The sequence below is a fragment of the Balaenoptera borealis genome (genome assembly GCF_965194805.1).
Source record: "Balaenoptera borealis genome assembly, chromosome: 2".
Lineage (NCBI taxonomy): Eukaryota > Metazoa > Chordata > Mammalia > Artiodactyla > Balaenopteridae > Balaenoptera > Balaenoptera borealis.
In genome coordinates, this window is record NC_138867.1 from 110,654,429 (window position 1) to 110,674,019 (window position 19,591).

A 19,591-nucleotide genomic window follows, 5' to 3' on the forward strand; every position below is an offset into this window, starting at 1 on the left:
TTACAGAAATAAGATTATATGTTCAGTTGTGGACATAGGAAATTTGAGTATCCTCTCAACATTCACATGGACATGTCCGGTAAGCAGTTGGATGTGTAGTCTAATGCCCAGAAAAGAGAAAATAGACTTACTGGTCATCAGCATAGAGTTAATAAGGTGAAGACATGGGAGAGGAAAGAAAGGGGACCTAGGATGTATTGGAGAAGGCCACCATACACGAGATACACAGAAGCAGAGGGATGGAGGTGGTAGCCAGATATGAGTGTGAAACCAGAGAAGAGGGGTCTTTTGGAAGAATAATCTCAGAATAATCCTTTCTGTAAATTTTACATTCCAGGTTTTTAAAATCAATATTTGCCTAGTAATTTTTATTTTCAAAGAAGGAACATGTGATGGGAGTGCATGAATGAAGCATATAAAGAGCAGTGTTAAACTAAATGGATACTGTAGCTAGCCTTATACTGATGAGGTAGCTCTGCAGTGTATTTCTGAAAAACTTCACATATATCTTCTATAGTTTGGGGAGGAAGACAGGAAGTGGGTAGAGAATTTTAGAATTGTAAAGCATCCGAAAGAATGAGGACAAGATTACATTCTGATGGAAATCAGACATGAAAGTAAATGTTTATTCATATTTGTGTCACAGCATTTTTACTAGTACACAGTGCATAAGTTTTTATGTAAAGTTGTAAGATGAGGAGGAAAATAAATGAATTAGCATATCTTTTTAAAAACTTACTTTTAAAAACTTATTAGGGAAAGAAGAGGACCCCCTCCCACCTCGGCCCACCACCTGCCCGTGTGTGTAGTCCCCAGCTTCAGTAGTTATTGATGGGGGGACCATCTTGTTTCACCTATTAACCCCCCCCTCCACTGGATAATTAAAAGCAAATTCTGGATATCACATTTCATTGAACAAGTTTTTAGTATGTAACTCTAAGATTTAAACAGCTGCAGTGAGGCATAATTTGACATACATTAAGTGGGAAGAGACATTTTCCCTAATCCCCTTCACTGTAATACAACTGCTCGTTTTTGTGTACCTCTAGTCTTTGGCCTTATGCAGAATAACGGTTAATATTTTAAGGATGGCAAGAATTATTCAGATGGTCGACAGTTTTAGTAAAGTTCCCTATAAGGAATCAAGAAGAATAAAGTATGTTTCCAGGAAAAACTGTGACTGTGCTACTGACAGCAGTTAATACGTATCAGAGTGGAGTGCACCGTTTCCTGTTTTTCTCTGCAGAGGCCTGACTCTGGAATTCCCCTTGTTTGCCCGCGATTTAAATCTCGTCTGTACCCTGTGCTCTCAGTACAGCACACCAGAAAAGTGGGCTGTTCTTTAAATGTCTACCTTGTGTCTGAAAAATATTACATTTTTGTATCTTAAAATATTTAATTATACTTAGAATCCAGGTTTTTGATTAAGAAAGTTATAACAGAAGTCTAAAGAAGACCTCGGCCTGTGTCTGGATCCTATCTCTCTTACCTTCTCTGGAAAGCTTGTAATATTGATAATCTTTATTTTTCTTTACCTTCTGTCTCTGTCTTTTCTGATTTGCCTCATCAGAAATTAAGCGTAGTCAAGTCTTTCTCATCTTTAAGGGAAAAAATTCAATGTCCTCATTTCCTCTTCTCCCTTGAGCTACAGCTGTCTGTCTTCTCCTGTTCAGAGGCCAGACTTTGTCCACGTGTCTGTGTTGGAGTTCTCCATTTCCCCGCCTCCTGGATGCCCCTCACTCCCCCGCTGATGTCTGGAGCTCCTGTCACTGTGCTGGCACAGCATCACCAAGGTGCTCACTTCATGCTGCTGAATCCAGGAAACATGTTTCTCTTCACCTGACTTCCCACCAGCTTGCAGATTATTGCCTAACCCCTCCTTCACACTTTGAAGGAGTCACATCTGACTTTCCTCCTAACTTTTAGGCTGTTCCTTTTTGGCCTCCTTTAATGGCTTGTTTTCCTGACCAACCTTATATAGAGTTCCTCTGTGCACTTTTCTTCCTAGGGAGTCTCATTAACTCGGGCACCTTTATTCTGGTGACTCTCAATTTCCTATCTCTAGTTTAGCCCTTTTCAGAATCCTATATCTGTGTATTCAACTTGCCCTCTTGATAACCTCACTTGAATGTCTCATAGATGTCTCAAATTCGGTGTGTCTTAAACAGAATCTTTCATCTTCTTCCTAAAGACTGACCCTCTTCCAGTATTATCTAATCCCGTAAATCGAGTACACTCTGTTCAGATCTGAAATCTGTGCATCTTTCTTAAGTGTTACCTCTCAATTCTCAAATCCAGTCAACAACCAGATGCTTTTGATTTTACCCACTGAACACAGCTTGAATCTGTACACGTTCCATTTATGCTGCTGTTAGTTGAATGCAAGTAATCTCCTTTCACCAACATTACTATAATAACTTCTCTTTTGGACCCCTCCAACCTGCTTTCCATCTGTAGCTATTATGCCTTTTACAACCATTTTGATCATGTTATTCCCCTGCTTTAAAAGTTGTGCTCCTTCTAGCCTCAAAGAAGGAAAGACAGAAAACTTCTACTTTTTTACCCTACAATCAAGGTTAGAGTAGGTGGCATGAAGAACCCTTTCAGTACTAAAGGAAAAGTCTCATTCCCAACTCAGTAAAGTTCAAGTTGAAAAGTAGTCATTATTTTCAGATTATAAATTAATTTCCTAACACAATTGCGATGACAGAAGGAAGTCGGTGTCTTCCTGTCCTTTGCTTCTCACTGGGAGAGTAGTCTCTTCTGAACCAGTTTAGTTGTCTCCTTTTGAACATCCTCCCTCATTATTCAGTGTTATATTATGTTTATAAGTGTATATTAATACGCCTCTTTCAGAAGCATATCGACCTACAAGCATATCCATTCATTAATCTTTCAAGAAACATTTCCGGGTGAGATGGCTGGTGGCCTGAGTGCTGCATGGTGACTCCTCTCTCCCAACATCTTCCTGCAATAATTCAACTGTTAGAATAAATCCCTTAATGTGGATTCGTGGGCCAGGTGTAGCCATCTGCTAAGCCCCAGACACACCCTTCCAGAGGAAATGATGTGGATTCAGAACTGTTAGAAGTCCTGTGTGTTCACAGGGCAAGGGACGATCTGGAAGTAGATCCAGTGGCCTGGAAGTAGATCTTATTCTCTGAAATAGGCCAGTCCATCACCTGCTTCAGCAGACCCTCTGGCTGAGCCAGGTGGCACCATCTGTACCTCGGGAGCTGTTGCCCCCGCAAGCTAGCCTCACAAGGCCTTCAGGGACGTCTGCAGTCTGGCAGACGCCATGAGACCATGGAACATAACTGCCATCCTTTGTCTTCATCTGTAGACGTCTACCCTTTTCTGCTCAGTCTGGGGTGTGCCAAGACCCTGGAAACCTCCTTCTCCTTCAGTACATCAGGGGGCGTACTGTGGAAGAAACCCCAACAATTTGTCCTACTCAGGTGTCAAGAAAATTCATGTCCTCGGCTGGTGAAGATGCACTTGGATGTGCTTTGAGAAACATAGTTTTCTAACAAGACAAATTTAATGGTAATGTAACAGTATGTTACCAAGAAGAAAACGGGCACAGAACTACTGTTAGCATCGTCTTTTCCCTACCTTAATCCTAGAAAAGAGAAGGTAGCATTGCTTCTCAAGGCTCATTTAGGGACTTGGGCTGTATCATCTCAGATGAGAATAGTATGAAGGGAAGTATGTTGAATGGGGTGGGTAGAAATAGACACACTCAAGAGTCTGGGGAAAAAAATGGGAAACAAGGTGGAAGAGACTATCCTGCATTGGTGGCACTTGGCCTCCCACATCAAAGGGTGGCTGTGGGTGACAAGTCTGTGGTTAGGGGCAGGGAATCTGTGTGAGCCTCCTTAAGTAGCACCATGTAAGGGAAAGAGAGCAGGAAATTGGCATGTTGTGCTAAGAAACAGAAAATTGAAGAGCATAGACAAAGGATCTAGACCCTTCCTTGGCTTACTGACACCATTTTAACCTGAAATTTTTATACAACACTATGGGACACTGCCCCAAAGGACGGATTGAATTTCTTAACCCTTCAAAAAGGAGCTTGAAGTAACTAAATTTGGAGGAGTACAGGAACGAATATTTTACTCCCGGGTGTTATAGACTATAATTCATTCAGTCAAGCGTCTTTGATAGGAAAAAATGGAAAACATGTAATACAGATTCTCAGAGAGATTAAAAATATTGCGTAGCAAAGAGCTTCCAAAACATAGTTGGAGAAAAATAATAATGTATCTACCACTGAAAAAAAATTACTGATCTAGAGCTGGGGTCAGCAAACCAAAACTTATGGGCCATTATGTCACCTGCCACCCTTTTTTGTGCATAAATGTTTACTGGAACACAGCTATACTCATTTGTTCTCCCATTGTCTGTGGCTGCTTACACACTGTGATGACAGAGTGGAGCCAGAGCTTTGACAGAGACTGTATGGCCTGCAGGCTTAAAATATTTCCTCTCTGGACTGTACGAAAACAGTTGTGATTCCTAAAGAGGATCAAGTGGCATTATTTTCTAATTCAGTGAAACTAGAAAGAGGAAACAAATAATGGAAGAAACTAGGAGGATTATACACACACACTGTACACACACACATGCATACACACAGACACACACACGCTCTCCCTCCCTCCGTCCCCTCCCCCCCACCCCCCCTTAGACACACAAAGACACATTCAGATGTCCACATAACAGAAGCTCTGGAAATAACAAAAAAGAACACAAGGAGCAATATCAAAGAAATAATACAAGAAAACTTTACTAAGCTATAGTAAAACCCGTGTTCAGATAGAGAGGGACCTCCATATGCCATACAGAACGCTGGAAGGGAAAACCAACAAACTTGGAGATAGTCCAGAGTCACTGTTCAACTCTGAGGATGAACATAAATAATATTTCAAGGGAAAACAACAGGCTTCTTTTGGGATTCTAATCTGTGGCAATAAAAGCTAGAGGGCAGTAAAACAATATATACTAGCTTCTAAAATTAATGTATGAACTCTCTACTTTTGTGGCTTTGTAGAAAATCATGTTCTAATCCTGAGGAGCTGTCACCTGGGTCTGTCTGGATAAGTTTTTAGGATTTATCAGGAGCATAGCAACATTTCAGTAGATGGAGACATAAAATACTATGTTCAGAGGCAACCTAACCTAATCCAACAACTTTGTAACTTGCCTTAGTTTTGATGCAGATGGCAATTTCAGGAGAAGTATTCTGTTGAAAGGGAAGAAAATGGGGATACGCAGAGATGGTATTAGGACAGTAAGCCAGCTGTGCCCGTGGCCCCTCTCAGTTGATCACAGTATCTAAGGAGCCATGGAACACTCGGGTCTGATGATAACCTTCTTCTGTGGAAAAATCTCGGATGGTCAGTTTAACACAGCAGCAGGGTAGGGAAGTGTCTAGTGAGGCGGAGGGCACATTGGTAGAACAAGGATTGCAGCCTGTGGCTGAAGTTCCTGGGAAGCTGCTGGGAAGTGGGCGTCAGAAATGAGGAAGAGGCAGTAAGCTGCAGCCTGGATGGCTGCTTGGACAGCGTTTCGTTCGCGGCCAGAATAGGCCAGAAATCAGTGAATGGGCTAGAGCCAAACCTCCCCTGCACAGACAGCTGACAGATTCCTTCTGGGTGAAGGGTAGTTGGGTATAATCTCAGTAACAACCATCAAAATAGCATCAGTCTGTTAATGATGCGAGCTAGAATATTTTGTTTAAAATCGGAATGCTGCACTTAAGTCACACTGTCTTCTTTGCTAAGAATGATGGTTACAGATGATAATTTTACATTTGTCTCACTTTTTAAAAGAATAAAACTTAAATGGTTATTATACAAATATGTGGATGGCCAAAGTCAGACCAAATAAATCTATTTTAAGTTCTAAATAATAACCTATTATTTTACTTTACCAATCATTTTTTTGTGCATCTATTTCTCTGGGGGATCTCATCATCAGAGGTGATTGTGGTGATACCAAGATTTAGGTATTTTTGTGTCCTGGGCAAAAATATTATTATACGAAGTCATTTGTGCATAGTATATAAATCTACCAGAATAAGTTTTTGTTAACAAGATCATTTTCTCAACACGTTATTCCTTATATTTTAGAAAAGGCGCCGGCGGATTGACCGAAGTATGATTGGAGAGCCCACAAACTTTGTGCACACGGCTCACGTGGGGTCAGGAGACCTGTTCAGTGGGATGAATTCCGTAAGTACGTGGGTGGAACATACAGGTGGGGCCTCCAGGCATAGTCATGTGTACCTGTGTAACAGGTACATACATTCTTAATGACGGCACTGTGCCCAGTGAATTATAGACATTTGAACATACACACTTAGTGTGAGCATCAAAGAGAAGAAAATGAACAATGAAAAATTAATCTCTTACATAGTTTGCCAAGTCATCTGTTCTTCTATTTGTACTAAAATCTTCGTAGCTATCTTTCTTCCGAATAAACACTTTAAAACTTTTAAAGGATTTGAATTCAGAAAGGAAGGTACTATCCCATGGATTCTCATGCCCCCTGCCACCAAAGCGACTTGGAGGTCAGCTTTTTAGTAATATTTAATCTCTTAAGTTCAGTTAGTTGCCTTTTACAGATGTATTTATTGCATTTCCCTTATAAAATATTAGGCTTTACCTGATATTAGAATGCTTGTTATTTATTTATTACTGTAACATAAGTTCTCACACACTTAGCAGAGGATTAGAATTTGTGTATATTTGCTGTCTTTTATAGAGGTTTCAGTGAATTTCAGAAGACACTTTAAATTTACTCAGCTGAACTCTTACTCCTTAATTTTCATCTAAGGGAAAATAGAGAGCAGTATAATAGAAACCAGTAGAGGGTTTTTATCAGGGCTCTGCCACTATGTTATCCCCCAAATCTAAAGTACACTGAGTTGTCTAAATGATCCCTCAAGTGTTTAGAACCAGAAAGTCAATAAGGCTTTTATAAACACAAAATTATGCTGCATTGTATGCTCACTTACTGGACAGCGTTAACAGAAGACTTAAAAAAAGAACAGAGACTTATAAAGTAGGTAGATGAGTATCCTGGATACAGCAAACAAGTTTGTCACTACAGTTACTAGGTAAGCAAAGGGATGACATTTGTAGCTTCCTGGAAAGGAAACAGCTTGTTTGTTTTAAATCTGTAGGAAAAGTACACTGAACTGCTTTTTTTTAAAATTAATTAATTAATTAATTAATTAATTAATTTATGGCTGTGTTGGGTCTTCGTTTCTGTGCGAGGGCTTTCTCTAGTTGCGGCAAATGGGGACCACTCTTCATCGCGGTGTGCGGGCCTCTCACTATCGCGGCCTCTCTTGTTGCGGACCACAGGCTCCAGACGCGCAGGCTCAGTAATTGTGGCTCACGGGCCTAGTTGCTCCGCGGCATGTGGGATCTTCCCGGACCAGGGCTCGAACCCGTGTCCCCTGCATTGGCAGGCAGATTCTCAACCACTGCGCCACCAGGGAAGCCCCCACTGAACTGCTTTTGTGGAAATGTAAGAGGTGTCAGATTTCTGTTAAAATACAATTCAGTAGCTTCGTTTCCTGGATTAATGTGGAGTGAAGAGACCAAATGGGACCCTATGACTTTTGTTAATATTAAGGTCATTGTGGCATATATAAATAGAATGAATGGTTTCAAATTTATTATATCTGATTAATTTTAATTTCTTTCTCATCAACACGTCTTCTTCCCCACTTCTGTTCTTAAAAATTGAACTGTATAGGACAAATTAAGTTCTTAGTTCATAGTACTTAGTGAACGTTTAAAATCTCGTTTATGCACATTTCAGAATTTCCTTCAAGATTTCTATCTGGTATTTTGTCTCTATGAAAAGCCTGTCATTGATGTACATGACTCTTGTTTGCCATCAAGTTAGGTAGAGTTTGCGGACTGTCCCCTGCAGGGCTGACTGAGCTGCAGCATCAAGACGGGCCCTCAGCTGTTGCAGAGGTTCTGCCCTGCAGCCTCCAGACAGCCTCCTCTGGCTACTGAAGTAGATTTCTTATGAGGTGTTCTAGCTCTTCAGAACCAAACCTGTCTTCCAAAGGCTGTTTGTACTCATTGCCTGTATTACGTATTAGTTTGTTGTCTCTACAAAGAAATAGTTTCTCTTAAGTTCATCTATTCTGAGAATTGAGCAACAGTAATAGGAACATGGCTCGATGCATATGAAAGAGGCAGAGGGCACGCTGGACTATTGAATGGTCAGATGACTGGTTTCTTTTTTCCCGTAAATACACTGTTCTTCCCAAGACTACTTTTCATACTAACTTATTGCTAGAAAAGGTTCTATGACTCTTTTAATAATATAACTTTATTGTGTTAAAATAATGCATATCCACAGTCACAATAATACATGTCATCTCAATGCTGAGGGTTACTTACTAGAAAATCCGAGTCCTTTTGTTTGAAATTGAAGAATTGACTTTTGGAAGAAAAACAGATTTTTATTTGTCTTAGAATTTGCATGGCGTTATGAAAGTACCGTGTAAAAATATAAAGGTGTTGTTGTAAATAGGCCTAAGATACCTATAAAACCTAACATGTCATGTTAGGTGGGAAATTATTTGGTACCAGGGTAAAATCAAGTTTGTGCCACAAAACAGTGTTACCACAGAGGAGCAGAAAATGAACTGATAGCCTATGGCCATAAGCTTCGCAGACTGAGCAAGTTTACTTAAATAGACCTATAGATTTTAGTTTTATTTATTTACTTATTAAAATTTTTAAATTTTATTTATTTATTTTTGGCTGTGTTAGGTCTTTGTTGCTGCGCGTGGGCTTTCTCTAGTTGGGGCGAGCAGGGGCTACTCTTCGTTGTGGTGCACAGGCTTCTCATTGCGGTGGCTTCTCTTGTTGTGGAGCACGGGCTCTAGGCACACGGGCTTCAGTAGTTGTGGAACATGGGCTTAGTTGCTCCGCGGCATGTGGGATCTTCCCGGACCAGGGCTCGAACCCAGGTCCCCTGCATTGGCAGGCGGATTCTTAACCACTGCGCCACCAGGAAGTCCCTCTTTTTTTTTTTTATATTCTTACCTAAAGTAGTCATTTGAGTAATGTGAATATAGATATTACAGTACATCATTATGTGATATCATTGGAGTTAGTTCCACATACGTGAACTTTTCAGTAAATGAGTAAAAATTTACCCATTTAAGAGCCAATCACATGTTCTCACTTTAACCATATTGGACCTAAATAAGCCATGCATTTTATATTTTGCTATTCTCTTCAATTAGAATATATTTAAACCTATCTTACTCCAAAAATAACTTAGACCAGTCTTATTACTTTCTTTAAACAAACTGACTGAGGATCATCAATGAAAAGACACCTTGTATCGATACATCATGTTTTCTGTGATTAAGTATTTGATAAGTAGATTAATGAATGGATGGTGCTCCCACCCCCTCTCACCTCCCGGGGTCCTAGAAATGTGAAGGGCCCTTTGAGCTGTTTCTGTGCATTACACCAGACTGCCAGTGCTCTCACCCTTGACTGTTAGGCCGTCATATCCCAAACCTTCCTGTTGCCGCTTTTTTTAGCAGTCGAGCTTGATTCGCTCGTTCTCTGCTTCCGAAATGCTTCTAATTGCTATGAACTAAGATAGGATGCACTAAGAACTCTTCACAGTTCGCAGGTAACTTTGTGACTTTGTTTTGGCAAAGTAAGAAAACATCCCAGCGGGACTTCCCTGGCCGTCCCGTGGTTAACACTCTGTGCTTCCACTGCAGGGGTCCCAGGTTCGATCCCTGATCCGGGAACTAAGATTCTGCATGCATCACGGCCAGGAAAAAAGAGAAAATACCCGAGCATTTATATATCTCACAGTCTACTAGAAAGTAGCCCTGTAATGTGGTTAGGAAAGGTTATCATCTTTAATCATTTTACAGATAAGAAGCCTGATATGCACAGAGGATAAATAGTTCACCCAGAGTTACAATATTAAAAAGAAGTTTGGATTTCAGTCCAAGTCTTTGGATTCTTTTGTTGATTTACAATGTGGTGTTTCAGGTGTACAGCAGATACACATACACATGTATTCATTCATTCTTTTTTAGATTTTTTTCTCATATAGGTTATCACAGAATATTGAGTAGAGTTCCCTGGGCTATATATTAGGTCCTTTTTGGTTATCTGTCTTATATATAGTAGTGTGTGTGTTCATCCCAAACTACTGATTTATCCCTCCCCCACCATGTTTCCCCTTTGGTAACCATAAGTTTGTTTTCGATATCTGTAAGTCTGTTTCTGTTTTGTAAATAAGTTCATTTGTTTCTTTCTTTTTTTAAAACTAGATTCTACATGAGTGATAGCATATGATATCTGTCTTTGTCTGACTTACTTCACTTAGTATGATAATCTCTAGGTCCATCCATGTTGCTGTGAATGGCATTATTTCATTCTTTTTTATTTTATTAAAAAATTTATTTTATCTTATTTTTATTGGAGTATAGTTGATTTACACTGTTGTGTTAGTTTCAGGTGTACAGCAAAATGAATCAGTTATATATATATACATATATCCACTCTTTTAGACTCTGTTCCCGTATTGGCCATTACAGAGTATTGAGTAGAGTTCCCTGTGCTATGCAGTAGGTCCTTATTAGTTATCTATTTTATATATACTAGTGTATATGTCGAGCCCAGTCTCCCAATTTATCCCTCCCACCACCCCATCCTCCCTGGTAATCATAAGATTGTTTTCTACATCTGTGACTCTTTCTGTTTTGTAAATAATTTGGGATGACATTTAGGTTGCTTCCATGTCTTGGCTATTGTAAATAGTGCTGCTGTGAACATAGGGGTGCATGTATCCTTTTGTAAATATTATAGTTTTCTTCAGATGTATGCCCAGGAGTGGGATTGCTGGATATGGTAGTTCTGTTTTTAGGTTTTTAAGGAACCTCATACTGTTCTCCATAGTGGTTGTACCAATTTACATTCCCACCAACAGTGTAGGAGGGTTCCCTTTTTCCCACACCCTCTCCAGCATTTACTGTTTGTAGAATTTTTGATGATGGCCATTCTGACCGGTGTGAGGTGATACCTCATTGTAATTTTGATTTGCTTTTCTCTGATAATTAGTGATGTTGAGCATCTTTCTTGTGCATTTTGGCCATCTGTATGTCTTCTTTGGAGAAATGTCTATTTAGATCTTTTGCCCATTTTATTTTATTTTTTTTTATTCAAACAAAGTCACAAAAATTACACTCATCCTCATCAGTTCACTCAGTCCCATGTAATAAATTTTTTTTTTCATCTTGATCTTTTGTTAGCACTTTTATGAATTCATCAGTTTTCCATTAGAGTTCTGAAAATGCTTATTCATTCAGTTCAGCAGTATAGTCAGTTACCAGAAACCTGTACTTGTCAGAGTCTTTTCCATGAATTCCTTGAAGATGAAACCCTTTTATAGTAACATTTTTGCGAAAGCATCAGAGTACACCCAGAACTGTCTGTAAATGACAAAAGACTTAAAAATGACCACGGTTAAAGATTTGATGAAAGTTCATAATAATGCAGTTGACAAGGAAATTTATTTATTTCTGAGATATACATTTTAAAGTAATAACTAGAATTATGACTTATAACATTATACCAGAACATAGAAGATTTTTAGAAATTTCATGTAATGTGTGAAACATTTATATTAACATATTTCCATACAAATAACCCAAAGAAAGTTTAGTATTAGTTGTTTTTTTTGTTTGTTTTTTTATACTGCAGGTTCTTATTAGTCATCAATTTTATACACATCAGTGTATACATGTCAATCCCAATCGCCCAATTCAGCACACCACCATCCCCACCCCACCGCAGTTTTCCCCCCTTGGTGTCCATACGTTTGTTCTCTACATCTGTGTATTTATTTCTGCCCTGCAAACTGGTTCATCTGTACCATTTTTCTAGGTTCCACATACATGCGTTAATATACGATATTTGTTTTTCTCTTTCTGACTTACTTCACTCTGTATGACAGTCTCTAGATCCATCCATGTCTCAACAGATGACTCAATTTCGTTCTTTTTTATGGCTGAGTAATATTCCATTGTATATATGTACTACAACTTCTTTATGCATTCGTCTGTTGATGGGCATTTAGGTTGCTTCCATGACCAGGCTATTGTAAATAGTGCTGCAAAGAACATTCGGGTGCATGTGTCTTTTAGAATTATGGTTTTCTCAGGGTATATGCCCAGTAGTGGGACGGATTGCTGGGTCGTATGGTAGTTCTATTTTTAGTTTTTTAAGGAACCTCCATACTGTCCTCCATAGTGGCTGTATCAATTTACATTCCCACCAACAGTGCAAGAGGGTTCCGTTTTCTCCACACCCTCTCCAGTATTTGTTGTTTGTAGATTTTCTGATGCCCATTCTAACTGGTGTGAGGTGATACCTAATTGTAGTTTTGATTTGCATTTCTCTAATAATTAGTGATGTTGAGCAGGTTTTCATGTGCTTCTTGGTAATCTGTATGTCTTCTTTGGAGAAATGTCTATTTAGGTCTTCTGCCCATTTTTGGATTGTGTTGTTTGTTTTTTTGATATTGAGCTGCATGAGCTGCTTGTAAATTTTGGAGATTAATCCTTTGTCAGTTGCTTCATTTGCAAATATTTTCTCCCTTTCTGAGGGTTGTCTTTTGGTCTTGTTTATGGTTTCCTTTGCTGTGCAAAAGCTTTTAAGTTTCTTTAGGTCCCATTTGTTTATTTTTGTTTTTATTTCCATTACTCTAGGAGGTGGGTCAAAAAAGATCTTGCTGTGATTTATGTCAAAGAGTGTTCTTCCTATGTTTTCCTCTAAGAATTTTATAGTGTCCGGTCTTACATTTAGGTCTCTAATCCGTTTTGAGTTTATTTTTGTGTATGGTGTTAGGGAGTGTTCTAATTTCATCCTTTTACATGTAGCCGTACAGTTTTCCCAGCACCACTTATTGAAGAGACTGTCTTTTCTCCATTATATATCTTTGCCTCCTTTGTCATAGATTAGTTGACCATAGGTGCGTGGGTTTATCTCTGGGCTTTCTATCTTGTTTCATTGATCTGTGTTTCTGTTTTTGTGCCAGTACCATATTGTCTTGATTACTGTAGCTTTGTAGTATAGTCTGAAGTCAGGGAGTCTGATTCCTCCAGCTCGGTTTTTTTCCCTCAAGACTGCTTTGGCTATTCGGGGTCTTTTGTGTCTCCATACAAATTTTAAGATGATTTGTTCTAGTTTCGTAAAAAATGCCATTGGTAATTTGATAGGGATTGCATTGAATCTATAGATTGCTTTGGGTAGTATAGTCATTTTCACAATATTGATTCTTCCAATCCAAGAACATGGTATATCTCTCCATCTGTTGGTATCATCTTAAATTTCTTTCATCAGTGTCTTATAGTTTTCTGCATACAGGTCTTTTGTTTCCCTAGGTAGGTTTATTTCTAGGTATTTTAGTCTTTTTCTTGGAATGGTAAATGGGAGTGTTCCCATAATTTCTCTTTCAGATTTTTCATCATTAGTGTATAGGAATGCAAGAGATTTCTGTGTATTAATTTTGTATCCTGCAAATGTACCAAATTCATTGATTAGCTCAAATAATTTTCTGGTGGCAATGTTAGGGTTCTCTATGTATAGTATCATGTCATGTGCAAACAGTGACAGTTTTACTTCTACTTTTCCAATTTGGATTCCTTTTATTTCTTTTTCTTCTCTGATTGCCATGGCTAGGACTTCCAAAACTATGTTGAATAATACTGGTGAGAGTGGACATCCTTGTCTCATTCGTGACCTTAGAGGAAATGCTTTCAGTTTTTCACCATTGAGAATGATGTTTGCTGTGGGTTTGTCATATATGGCCTTTATTATGTTGAGGTAGGTTCCCTCTGTGCCCACTTTCTGGAGAGTTTTTATCATAAATGGGTGTTGAATTTTGTCAAAAGCTTTTTATGCATCTATTGAGATGATCATATGGTTTTTATTCTTCAGTTTGTTAATACGGTGTAAACATTGATTGATTTGCATATATTGAAGAATTCTTGCATCCCTGGGATAAATCCCACTTGATCATGGTGTATGATCCTTTTAATGTGTTGTTGGATTTTGTTTGCTAGTATTTTGTTGAGGATTTTTGCATCTATGTTCATCAGTGATATTGGTCTGTAATTTTCTTTTTTTGTAGTATCGTTGTCTGGTTTTGGTATCAGGGTGACGGTGGCCGCATAGAATGAGTTTGGGAGTGTTCCTTCCTCTGCAATTTTTTGGAAGAGTTTGAGAAGGAAGGATGTTAGCTCTTCTCTAAATGTTTGATAGAATTCACCTGTGAAGCCATCTGGTCCTGGACTTTTGTTTGTTGGAAGATTTTTAATCACAGTTTCCATTTCACTACTCGTGATTGGTCTGTTCATATTTTCTATTTCTTCCTGGTTCAGTCTTGGAAGGTTATACCTTTCTAAGAATTTGTCCATTTCTTCCAGGTTGTCCATTTTATTGGCATAGAGTTGCTTGTAGTAGTCTCTTAGGATGCTTTGTATTTCTGCCATGTCTGTTGTAACTTCTTCTTTTTCATTTCTAATTTTATTGATTTGAGTCCTCTCCCTCTTTTTCTTGATGAGTGTGGCTAATGGTTTATCAATTTTGCTTATCTTCTCAGAACCAGTTTTTAGTTTTATTGATCTTTGCTATTGTTTTCTTTGTTTCTATTTCATTTATTTCTGCTCTGATCTTTATGATTTCTTTCCTTCTACTAACTGTGGGTTTTGTTTGTTTTCTTTCTCTAGTTCCTTTAGGTGTAACGTTAGATTGTTTACTTGAGATTTTTCTTGTTTCCTTAGGTAGGCTTGTATAGCTATCAACTTCCCTCTTAGAACTGCTTTTGCTGCATCCCATAGGTTTTGGATCATCGTGTTTTCATTGTCATTTGTCTCTAGGTATTTTTTGATTTCCTCTTTGATTTCTTCAGTGATCTCTTGGTTATTTAGTAACGTATTGTTTAGCCTCCATGTGTTTGAGTTTTTTACGTTTTTTTCCCTGTAATTCATTTCTAATCTCATAAGGTTGTGGTCAGAAAAGATGCTTGATATGATTTCAATTTTCTTAAATTTACTGAGCCTTGATTTGTGACCCAAGATGTGATCTATCCTGGAGAATGTTCCGTGCGCACTTGAGAAGAAAGTGTAATCTGCTGTTTTTGGATGGAATGTCTTATAGATATCAATTAGATCTATCTGGTCGATTGTGTCATTTAAAGCTTCTGTTTCCTTATTTATTTTCATTTTGGAGGATCTGTCCATTGGTGTAAGTGAGGTGTTAAAGTCCCCCACTATTATTGTGTTACTGTTGATTTCCTCTTTTATAGCTGTTAGCAGTTGCCCTACGTATTGAGGTGCTCCTATGTTGGGTGCATATATATTTATAATTGTTATATCTTCTTCTTGGATTGATCCCTTGATCATTATGTAGTGTCCTTCCTTGTCTCTTGTAACAGTCTTTATTTTAAAGTCTTATTTTATCTGATATGAGTATAGCTTCTCCAGCTTTCTCTGAATTTCCATTTGCATGGAATATCTTTTTCCATCCCCTCACTTTCAGTCTGTATGTGTCCCTCGGTCTGAAGTGGGTCTCTTGTAGACAGCATATAGATGGGTCTTGTTTTTGTATCCATTCAGCAAGCCTGTGTCTTTTGGTTGGAGCATTCAATCCACTCACATTTAAGGTAATTATCGATATGTATGTTCCTATGACCATTTTCTTAATTGTTTTGGGTTTGTTTTTGTAGATCCTTTTCTTCTCTTGTGTTTCCCACTTAGAGAAGTTCCTTTAGCATTTGTTGTAGAGCTGGTTTGGTGGTGCTGAATTCTCTTAGCTTTTTCTTGTCTGTAGAGCTTTTGATTTTTGCATCGAATCTGAATGAGATCCTTGCTGGGTAGAATAATATTGGTTGTAGGTTCTTCCCTTTCATCATATTAAGTATATCATGCCACTCCCTTCTGGCTTGTAGAGTTTCTGCTGAGAAATCAGCTGTTAACCTTATGGGAGGTCCCTTGTATGTTATTTGTCGTTTCTCCCTTGCTGCTTTCAGTAATTTTTCTTTGTCTTTAATTTTTTCCAATTTGATTACTATGTGTCTCGGCCTGTTTCTCCTTGGATTTATCCTGTATGGGACTCTCTGTGCTTCCTGGACTTGGGTGGCTATTTCCTTTCCCATGTTAGGGAAGTTTTCGACTATAATCTCTTCAAATATTTTCTCTGGTCCTTTCTCTGTCTCTTCTCCTTCTGGGACCCCTATAATGCGAATGTTGTTGCGTTTAATGTTGTCCCAGAGGTCTCTTAGGCTGTCTTCATTTCTTTTCATTCTTTTTTCTTTAGTCTGTTCCACAGCAGTGAATTCCACCATCTGTCTTCCAGGTCACTTATCTGTTCTTCTGCCTCAGTTATTCTGCTATTGATTCCTTCTAGTTTAGTTTTCATTTCAGTTACTGTATTGTTCATCTCTGTTTGTTTGTTCTTTAATTCTTCTAGGCCTTTGTTAAACATTTCTTGCATCTTCTCGACCTTTGCCTCCATTGTTTTGCTGAGGTCCTGGATCATCTTCACTATCATTCTGAATTCTTTTTCTGGAAGGTTGCCTATCTCCACTTCATTTAGTTGTTTTTCTGGGGTTTTATCTTGTTCCTTCATCTGGTACATAGCCCTCTGCCTTTTCATCTTGTCTATCTTTCTGTGAATGTGGTTTTTTGTTCCACAGGCTGCAGGATTGTAGTTCTTCTTGCTTCCTTGCCCATTGTTTGAATGGGTTTTTTGATATTCAGCTGTATGAGCCGTTTGTATATTTTGAAAATTAATCTCTTGTCAGTCGCTTCATTTGCAAATATTTTCTCTCATTGTGTGGGTTGTCTTTGTTTTGTTTATGGTTTCTTTTGCTGTGCAGAAGCTTTTAAGTTTCCTTAGGTCCCATTTGTTTATTTTTGTTTTAATTATCATTACTCTAGAAGGTGGATCCAAAATGATATTGCTGCAATTTGTGTCAGGGAGTGTTCTGCCTATGTTTTCTTCTCAGAGTTTTATAGTGTCTGGCCTTGCATTTAGGTCTTTGATCCATTTCGTGTTGATTTTCGTGTAAGGTGTTAGAGAGTGTTCTAATTTACTTCTGTTACATGTAGCTCTCTGTTTTTCCCAGCATCTCTTATTGAAGAGACTGTCTTTTCTCCATTGTGTATTCTTTTTTTTTTTAATAGATCTTTATTGGAGTATAATTACTTCACAGTACTGTGTTAGTTTCTCTTGTACACCAAAGTGAATTAGCCATATGCATACCTATGTCCCCATAGCCCCTCCCTCTTGCGTCTCCCTCCCATCCCCCTATCCCACCCCTCTAGGTCATTGCAGAGCACCAAGCTTATCTCCCTGTGCTATGCTGCTGCTTCCCACTAGCTAACTGTTTTACATTTGGTAGTGTATATATGTCGATGCTACTCTCACTTCACCCCAGCTTCCCCCTCCCACCCCGTGTCCTCAAGTCCATTCTTTATGTCTACTCTTTATTCCTGCCCTGCAACTAGGTTCATCAGTACCATCTTTTGTTTTTTTTAGATTCTATATATATGAGTCAGGATACAGTATTTGTTTTTCTCTTTCTGACTTAACTTTTGTCTGTATGACAGACTTCAGGTCCATCCACCTCACTACAAATAACTCAGTTACATTTCTTTTTATGGCTGAGTAATATTCCATTGTATATATGTGCCACATCTTCTTTATCCATTCATCTGTCGATGGACATTTAGGTTGGTTCCATGTCTTGGCTATTGTAAATGGTGCTTCAGTGAACATTGTGGTACATGTCTCTTTGAATTATGGTTTTCTCAGGGTATATGCCCAGTAGTGGGATTCCTGGGTCATATGGTAGTTCTATTTTTAGTTTTTTAAGGACCCTCCATTTCCAGCATTTATTCACCACACCCTTTCCAGCATTTATTCCTTCTAGCTTTTTTTTTTTAAATTAATAGCTACTTTATTTATTTATTTATTTATTTATTTATTTATTTATTTATTTATTTATTTATAGCTGTGTTGGGTCTTCGTTTCGTGCAAGGGCTTTCTCTAGTTGCGGCAAGCAGGGGCCACTCTTCATCGTGGTGCGGGGGCCACTCTTCATCGCGGTGTGCGGGCCTCTCACTATCGTGGCCCCTCCCGTTGCGGGGCACAGGATCCAGACGTGTAGGCTCAGCAGTTGTGGCTCACGGGCCCAGTTGCTCCGCGGCATGTGGGATCTTCCCAGCCCAGGGCTCGAACCCGTGTCCCCTGCATTAGCAGGCAGATTCTCAACCACTGCGCCACCAGGGAAGCCCCCTTCTAGCTTTTTTGATAATGGTCATTCTGACTGGCATGAGGTGATACCTCATTGTAGTTTTGATTTGCATTTCTCTAATAATTAGTGATGTTGAGCATCTTTTCACGTGCCTCTTCGCCATCTGTATGTCTTCCTTGGTGAAATGTCTTTTTAGGTCTTCCACCCATTTTTTAACTGAATTGTTTGTTTTTTTGATATTGAGCTCCATGAGCTGTTTGTATATTTTGGAGATTAATCCTTTGTTGTTTCATTTGCAAATATTTTCTCCCATTCTGAGGGTTGGCTTTTCGTCTTGTTTATCATTTCCTTTGCTGTGCAAAAGCTTTTAAGTTCAATTAAGTCCCATTTATTTATTTTGGTTTTTATTTCTGTTAATTAACTCTAGGAGGTGGGTCAAAAAAGTTCTTGCTGTGGTTTATGTCAAAGATTGTTTTTGCTATGTTTTACTCTAAGAGTTTTATAGTGTCTGGTCTTACATTTAGGTCTTTAATCCATTTGGAGTTTATTTTTGTGTATGGTGTTAGGGAGTGTTCTAATTTCATTCTTTTACATGTAGTTGTCCAGTTTTTGCAGCACCAGTTATTGAAGAGGCTGTCCTTTCTCCGTTGTATGTTCTTGCCTCCCTTGTCGTAAATTAAGTGACCATATGTGCTTGGGTTTATTTCTGGTCATTCTGTCCTGTACCATTGATCTATACTGGCTTTTGTGCCAGTACCATACTGTCTTGATTACTGTAGCTTTCTTGCCTCCTTTGTTATAGATTAGGTGACCATAGATTTGTGAGTTTATTTCTGGGCTTTCTATCCTGTTCCACTGATCTCTGTTTCTGTGCCATTACCATACTATTTTGATTACTGTTACTTTGTAGTTAGTCTCAAGTCAGGGAGCCTGATTTCTCCAGCTCCATTTTTCTTTCTCAGGATTGCTTTGATTACTTGGGGTCTTGTGTGTCTTTAATAATTTTTTGTTCTAGTTCTCTGAGAAACGCCATTGGTAATTTGATAGGGATTGCATTGAATCTGTAGATTGCCTTGTGTAGTATGGTCATTTTCACAATATTGATTCTTCCAATCCAAGCACATGGTATCTCTCCATCTGTTTGTATCATCTTTACTTTCTTTCATCAGTGTCTTATAGTTTTCTGCATACAGGCCTTTTGTCTCCTTAGGTAGATTTATTCCTAGGTATTTTATTCTTTTTGTTGCAGTGGTAA

General features: G+C 38.6%; 1 protein-coding gene across 2 annotated transcripts in view; it reads left to right on the top strand.

The window, feature by feature from the left end:
• Window positions 1–19,591, top strand: part of CDC42SE2 (CDC42 small effector 2) — a 52,747-nt gene that overhangs the window by 24,282 nt on the left and 8,874 nt on the right. For both annotated transcript variants that reach the window (XM_082380801.1, XM_082380802.1), the window contains exon 2: window positions 6,135–6,236. In XM_082380801.1, the coding sequence (XP_082236927.1) occupies window positions 6,135–6,236 (102 nt within the window). The remainder of the gene's footprint in view (window positions 1–6,134; window positions 6,237–19,591) is intronic.